The 7,959-nt window shown below is 48.6% G+C and overlaps 1 protein-coding gene across 6 annotated transcripts in view; it reads left to right on the forward strand.

Moving 5' to 3' along the window:
• The window catches only part of LOC105901570 (activating transcription factor 7 interacting protein), a 46,272-nt gene extending 40,701 nt beyond the window's left edge, over window positions 1-5,571 (forward strand). For 5 of the 6 annotated variants that reach the window (XM_012829050.3, XM_031562593.2, XM_031562594.2 and 2 more), the window contains 8 exons: window positions 451-503; window positions 599-669; window positions 833-1,594; window positions 1,784-1,827; window positions 2,160-2,211; window positions 2,372-2,467; window positions 3,275-3,345; window positions 3,724-5,571. In XM_012829050.3, the coding sequence (XP_012684504.2) occupies window positions 451-503; window positions 599-669; window positions 833-1,594; window positions 1,784-1,827; window positions 2,160-2,211; window positions 2,372-2,467; window positions 3,275-3,345; window positions 3,724-4,254 (1,680 nt within the window). In that variant the 3' untranslated portion in view covers window positions 4,255-5,571. The remainder of the gene's footprint in view (window positions 1-450; window positions 504-598; window positions 670-832; window positions 1,595-1,783; window positions 1,828-2,159; window positions 2,212-2,371; window positions 2,468-3,274; window positions 3,346-3,723) is intronic. The other variant, XM_012829052.3, reaches the window with a different exon arrangement.
• The last annotated feature ends 2,388 nt before the right edge of the window (window positions 5,572-7,959 follow it).

Below are 7,959 nucleotides of genomic sequence, written 5' to 3' on the forward strand. Positions count from 1 at the left end.
ACAATGCGATGTATTTATTTATTTACTTAGTTTACTTAGTTCGTTAGTTGTGACGTTCATTTTTGACATCCATACTTGTTCCAGCTCCGTTCTACCACCATCCCGGTCACATATATTTGCAACATTTAAAAGGGTTGACACCTGACGCATGAATGAACAATCCTGCTAGTTAGTGTAAGTAGTGTAGTAGTAACACATGCAAACAAATCAACCGTACATCGGCTGCATTGATGGATAGATGGATACTTTATTAATCCCGAGGGAAATTTAGGTCATCCTGATGTGTCCACACTATCACATTAATAATGGACGTCTTTTTTTTTTATCTTATCTTGGTCGATCACACCACAGTAGTAGTACTACCCGCAAACAATTCAACTGTACGTTGGCAGCATTGATGTGTCCACACTAACGCACAATTTTTGTTCTCTTTTCTTATCTTTTCTTCAGGCGGTCAAAAAACCTGTGCCTCAAGTGCAGACTGCTACTGTGAACGCTGGAAGGTATGCCACTTTACACGACTAGTACCCTTGCCCATGAGATCAATCCTTCAGGTGCCCTAAATGATTGTAACATGGGTCACTCGTCCTTTCCACAGAACGGTTCGGGCACTGATTGATGAGAAGCACCTTAGTCAAAGCCCAACGTTGGTAGCCTCCAGCTCCACAGGTAAGCGCTGGACTCATCAAGACTATTCCTGGGCGGGCATAACAACTTCAACCACTAGGGACAAAAACAATCATTATTATCAGAAGTAGTACTGGGGAAGTCCAAACAACTTTTAACTTCATCCTCATTCTTGTCCTCCCTCTCTCCCCCTCCCTTCCTTTAGTGCCCCCAAACACGCCCAAGCCTCTCTCGACCCCTGCTACCCCCACCACCTCCTCGCCGCTGGCCTCGACCCCTGCCCCCACCCCCTTGTTCCAGATCCTCGCCACCACCACGCCCAGCACTACCACCATCGCCACGACCACCAGCAACACCGCTGCCACCGCCACTAACCCTCAGGTCCTGGCCCACATGGGTCAGAACCAGATGCAGTCAGTCCAGGCGGGCGGCCAGACGCTGCTGCTGAAGACGACGGCGGGTGGTCAGGCGGGCACGTCGCTGCAGCCGATGCTCATCATGGCCGGCGGCAACCTGATCCCCGTCTCCTCCCTGGCAACCGTTGCTAACACGCTGTGCAACTCCAAGACCACCACCACCACCGCCTACATCCTGCACCCCAAGCAAGCCCTGACCGCCACCGCCATGGCAACGACCCCCGGTGCCACCAGCCAGATTGTGCCGTCGGTGACGGCGTTATCGTCAGCGGTGACGGCCGTAACCGCTTCGCCGGTGATGGTTTCGTCTTCCCCTACTGTTAGTGCGCCGGTTGCTGGGACACCGGTGATGCTCGCCCGAGCCTTGCACCCGAGCGGAGGGGCCGGAGGGGTCGTTTCCGTGACAACAGCCCGTGCGCCTACCCAGATGGCAGCAGCTGTGGTGGGTGTGGCCACGTCTTCGTCAGCCAACCCGGCAAGCAGCGTTCCCGCGGCAACAGGAGCAGCGGCTTCGGCCACGCCGTCGGCTAGTGCCATGGCCTCAAAGACAGGTGAGATTAGCGAGTGTGTGTATGAGAGTGAGATAAGCGAGTGAGTGTGTGGGTGCACGGAAAAAGTGCACAGAATTTTCTTTTTAACTCCCACAGAGCACACACACACAAGCAGTGCTTTACTTACCGATTTCTATCAATAACGCTTATCAATAATTATTACATCAATAATGCTTGTGTTTTCCACAGATAATCAAGCATCGAGCTCCACAGCCGCCAAAACTGCAGCTCAGGTAACTACTCCGACCTCCTACAGCAACATCAAACTCCAGACCGTAGCTGTGTGGTTGTCATAGCAGCAACAGTGTGCAGGCACTCCAGACTTGTTCAACCCCAAAACAAAAGCCCTTTCTTGTGTCTCGTTCTCTACTTGCACAGTATATATGAAATGTACTTCTGCTTTGTCATCGACACGTCCGGATGTTTCCAGTTGTCACTTGTCACCTGTCAACTTTGCGTTTTATCTTCCCTTGCATGAAGTTAATGGTCTGCACTTACTATCATTCATTCACTCACCGACTTTCATTCATTCACTCACTTTCCCCTCTCTCTCTCGCCCTTTTAGCCTGCAAAAGGTTCTGTGATCGATCTGACTGAGGATGATGATGATGTCCTAGGTAAAGACTTATTTCATTCATATTATTCATCACTTCCAGTTTCTTTTTTGTTTCTTCCAGTTTCTTCCAGTTTCTTCATCTTAACTGACTGTTGGAAATGATTTTTAAGACTGAATTTATCTAAATAACTTAGACGTTAAATATGTGTCTGTCTTTACAGTGACGGGTATGAAGAAGGGCCCAGCTCCGATCACTGCGTCCGCTACTCCCACCCAACGTCTAAGTAGGCCTCCTCCACCCCTCATCTCCGCCTCTGGTGTGTTTACCCCCCTTTCTTCCTCTCTCTCTCTCTCTCTCTCTCTCTCTCTCTCTCTCTCTCTCTCTCCCTCTCTCTCTCTCCCCCTCTCCCTCTCCCTCTCTCCCCCCCTCTCTCTCTCTCTCTCTCCCCCTCTCTCTCTCTCTCTCTCTCTCTCCCCTCTCTCTCTCTCTCTCTCTCTCTCCCCCCCCCTCTCTCTCTCTCTCTCTCTCTCTCCCCCTCTCCCTCTCTCTCCCCCTCTCTCTCTCTCTCTCTCTCCCCCTCTCTCCCCCTCTCTCTCCCCCTCTCTCTCTCCCTCTCCCCCCTTCTCTTGCTCTCTCTCTCCCGTTAGCTCCCTTTTTCTGTATGTGTGTTTGTCCCTCTCTCAAGTGCTCTACTTCCTCTGCCACTCCTTCTGTGGTGTGTGTGTGTGTGTGTGTGTGTGTGTGTGTGTGTGTGGTGTGAGACTCTTCCTCTTTCTTTCATGCTTATTGTTTTTAGTGATCTATGTTCTTTATCTACACTGCTGGTTGGGGTTGGGGTCAGTGTTAGGGTTAGGGGTTGCAGTATGGTCAGTCTGTCAGCTAATTCATTTCCCTTTTTGTTTGTACCTTATCCACATGACCGTGCAATCAAGGGCCTGAGAGTCTCTTTCTAACACTCTCTGCTCAAACTTCTCTGTCTTATACTTCTAAATCTCGTATGTCTCATTTCCTTTGTGTAGAGGTAGTTGCTATTTTCTTTCTCACACACACACACACACATCTGTGTTGTTCCCTTGAGTTGAGTGATGGTAAATGCTAACTCACACGTCCATCTGCCTTTCAGGTAACGCCGCCAGGGCTTCACCTCAGAACAGCCAACGGCCTCTGCTCACAGTGCACCACCGCCCCCCTCTGGTAGGTCCAGGAACTGCAACATACAATGTCACATGCACAACTAAAAGCCAGTACCTCTTGTGAACTGAGCTTTTCAAATTCAAAGTGGATGAAGAGGTAGAAATGAACATTAGCTGCAGCAGAGATACATAGGATGCTGCTTGCCCATCAGCGAAGAGGCGAAAAGAAAAGATCATCTTTGACTGACACTGTATTTACTACAGTGTTCATGGCTGGCATATTTGAATTTCTGTAACGTTAGCATTTCTTACATCCCATTCTGCCTTATCTTGTGTTATTGTCACTGTTGCTTGTGTGACATTAAATCTCTCTCTCTTTCTTTCTTTCTCCCACTCCCCCCCCCCCCCCCCCCTCCTGTTTATTCTCTTTCCTCCACAGGACTCTCCTTCCAAATCGCGACTCTGCAGCTCTTCATCCACCCCTCCCACCTCCTCCTCTTCCACCTCCTCCTCTCTCCCTCCTCTCCCCCCTGCCCCGGCACCTACTCGCCTCTCTCCTGAAGCCGCCCAAACCGCCCCACCGCAGCAGCCTCAGCTCAAGCTGGGCCGCGTGCAGAGCCAGAACGGCATCGTGCTCTCGTGGTGCGTCACCGAGACGAACCACAGCTGCGCGGCCGTTGACTCCTACCACCTCTACGCGTACCACCAGGAGGCGCCTGCAGGGGGCGCTGGAGGCGGCAACGGCAACACCTTGCACTGGAAGAAGATCGGCGAGGTGAAGGCTCTGCCCTTGCCCATGGCCTGCACGCTGACGCAGTTCGTGTCGGGGTCGACGTACTACTTCGCCGTGCGGGGTCGGGACGTGCACGGCCGCTTCGGGCCCTTCTGCGAGCCGCAGTGCACTGACGTCATCGGCGCGGCGACGAGCAGTGTTGCCGTAGCAGCAGCAGCGTCGTCTACCTCTGGCTGAAGATGAAGCGGGGAAGAGGAGATGGAGAGCGAGAGAGGAAAGGATTGACAGAACAATGACAATAATAATAAACATCCACGTTGGGTATTTTAGTGTTTTGTAGCCATCTGAGATAAGCAAAGAGAGAAGGAGAAAGAAAGCTGGTATTCACGAAAAACATTTTCTTCTGCCTGTGCGACTGACCACTGACGGAAACTAGGTAGAAACCTTTCGCCTCCATCACATGAGAACTGGAGGGGCAAATGGAGGTTAAGGAAGGAAGGAAGGGTTAAGGGAAAACGACAGGCACTGGAACGCTTACTAATGGAGAACTCCACCTTCCTGTTCACTGGAAGATTATTGACAAGAATCCCCCCCCCCCCCCCCCCTCTTTTCAGCAATGGAGAATGTAGCGGTGTTGACAGATGAGATCACGCCGCTTACCTCAGCGCTGTGACATCATCCACCAAACACCCCCAGACACCCCTCCTTTCCACCTGCTGCTGTCGAGCGACGAGAGGACATCAATGTGACAGGATGATGTCAGGAAAGACATTCACTCTGCAGTATTGGGACCTAAACAGCGACTACAGAGTGTGTGAATAGCCTGTGTTGGAACTTGGGACCAGTGTTCTTTTTGGTTTGAGTTTTATGCATTGGATACTGTCAAGCACTGTATGCCAACATGTGCAAACACATATGCACACACACACACACACACACACACTCTGACAAAGTTTGCTACACAGTGGGCCTGACTTAGCTGAAATGGCACTTTTTCGGCAAAACAAGGTCAATTCAGATTCAGCCCGTTTATAAGGCCTTGCTTTGGTTCTGTTAGTGTTTTTTTTTTTTTTTTTTTCTACTGTATATTGTCTTTTTTTATGCTTTTAATTGTTTGTCTTATTTTTAATTTTTTTTATGCTTGCAGAAGAACAGGCTTAAGTGTTGCATGGCTGAGAGAATGCATTAGATTCCGGGCCCCATCTAAAAACACGAACATGAGACACTAACACGTTATCCAGCTGATTTGCAAAGGGTAGGACCTTTGACCTCTGCGCCCCCAAACTGTTTTTCTTCCTTGTATGTAGCTTGATTGTACAGAAGTTAAATGTTCACCTAATTCCATATATATTTGTTTACTTTCATGCCCTTGTTTTTGTTCATGCCCTTGTTTATTTTTAATTGACAGCCATGTCTTTGAACACTGTACAGAAGAGTATGGCCCCCTCTCTTTGAAGCTACTATAAAAGGATGGTGTTAATTTTTCTATGGTTTTTGTCTGGTAACCAGACGGTACATCAGTGCAAACAATGAATAAAAGTGTTGATACAAAAATAATGGAGTGCAAACTGTTTTTATGTTCACCTGTTTGTGCATTGCTGGGTGATGTTTTTAGCATCCTAAAGTACCCTTCGGCTGCTTGGAGCTTCCTTGTGGCAGTCTCTTTACAGAACTCTCTTAAAGGTTATTCTGGCGTCTGTTATGTTCTGGCTGTTGGGCATTGCTGGGTGATGTTTGTAGCACCCTAAAGTACCCTTTGGCTGCTTGGAGCTCCCTGGTGGCAGTCTCTTTACAGAACTCTTTTAAAGATTCTTCAGGCGTCGGTTGTTATGTTCTGGCTGTGGAGGACCAATCGAGTTGGTGCGAATAGTTGCTGTCATTCCCCTAGAGAGAAATGAACTGGACACTCCAGAATATTCTATTGAAATTTGTGAAAACCTGTTGACTTGTTTCATACAGAACTCCTTTAAAGGTTCTTTGGCCTTCAGCCTGTTCTTGCTGTGAAGAATCCTTGAAGTAGATGTTGATGGCAGCTGACCTTTCTCACCCAATATAGAATGAATGAACTTTAAACCTTATTCGTGTTCATTTGATGTACTTGCCCATCCTTGGTGCAATTTGCGAGAACCACTTGGTGGTTAATGGCAGCAACTTCTGTTGTTCTCCTTGAAAACCTGGAACTTGAGATTGAGCTCCCTGAGAACCTCGAAGTGCATATGGCTCTATACTGCTCGGTCGGTGAACTAGCTTGCTACCACATCGTGTCAGTACAAGACTCATGTGATGTCTGTGGATCAATGAGTGTGATCTGCTATTCAGTCATCTTAATCCTCAACTGATCGAGTTGCTGACGTTTTGCATCTAATTGATGTCCTAGAGGTTGTAGGTCCTGCATAGCAACTGACCTGCAATAGCTGCTTGGCCAACATCAGAGACTTCGACACTTCGTGCCCTAAACTAGCATTTCTATTCAGATGGAATAGTCTTTTCAGTGATGTGCTATAACAATTGTTAGACAGGGAGACCATCACGTTGATGTTCTCTCTCTTACTTGTAGGTGTAGTGCAGTTCACCACCCAGAAGGGGGCAGTGCAGTTGAGAGGTGCTGCACATGCCGACGCAAACCCATATGTGGTTTGCCTACGAAGTTGGTTAATGGTCGGGAGACCATCAGTTTGGATGCTCTCTCTTATTTACCATGGTCATTCTGCTCCAACGATTTTTGGAAACGCACCCCAGGTCAGGGTCGTCCGCTCAGTTTTTCCAAAGCAAGGTGGTCCCTTGATGCTTCGCCTCTATATGGCCGAATCCTCTGGCCTCCACCTCGTCCTTGTCGTCATTGAGTCTTGTGTCAGACAAGCGGTGTTTTGGTCTTGGGTGTTTGCACCTTGGACAAACGACTTTACATTTATCAGGTGTTTACACCTCTCCAAATGTGTCAGGCCCTCGCTCAGGCTGACCCGTACCGCAGCAAACATCCTCGGACAATGTCAAGTCTAAGGGACGTTAAGTAAAGGAGGGACTACTTTACCGATCCTGTTACGGTCTTGAGTGACCCAGACGTGACACTGGCATTTCCTACTACTTGTGAGTCACACCAGTTAGAGAATATGCACACACACTCACACACTCACACACTGAATAGGATTTATTTATGTTAATGACACGGTAGCAAGTTTGGTCTTGCGGAACTAGATCTGCCTTAAGATGCTGCAGCTCTTAATACAGCTGATGGAGTTGTTGTGACTGCAAAACGTAACTTGCTGCTGAATAAACACATCGAACTAAAACCAGATTAACCAACTGTGTGTGCAAATGAGACCTTCTCGAACAATGCAGATTTAAATGGAAAATGGACTAGAGCACTTTACTACTCCGAGAGCACTCAAAGCACTTTACACATTAATGCTTCAGACATCTACCCATTCATACACAGATGGCAGAGGCTACTATCTAAGTTGCCAACCTGCGCATCAGGTAGGAGCAGTTCAGTGTCTTGCTCAAGGACACTTCGACACTTGGTGAGGAGGAGTCGTGATCGAACTAGCAACCTTCCGATTACTAAACGACGACTCCTACCTCCTGAACCACTGATTTGAGCCCAGATTTAAGACCAGTTGTGCTGAGGATAGAGGTGGGAAACGCTGCTTGACTACAGGCGTGCCCACCCCTGGGCAGTAGCTACAGGCTGGCCCACCCACCCCTGGGCAGTAGCTAGCTGGCTTACTTGAAAATCTGGTTACCAGTATTCTTTCCCAGGTCTGGCGTCAGTCTAGACTTGTTGGGCCAGATGTGAATTTGATACACAGTCTGGGGGTACCTGTCTAAATATTGGTACTGAATTGTCACAGTCTGGGGGTACCTGTCTAAATATTGGTACTGAATTGTCAGTCTGGGGGATACCTGTCTAAATGTTGGTACTGAATTGTCACAGTCAGCGGG

Source organism: Clupea harengus, chromosome 24 (assembly GCF_900700415.2).
Source record: "Clupea harengus chromosome 24, Ch_v2.0.2, whole genome shotgun sequence".
Classification (NCBI taxonomy): Eukaryota; Metazoa; Chordata; class Actinopteri; order Clupeiformes; family Clupeidae; genus Clupea; species Clupea harengus.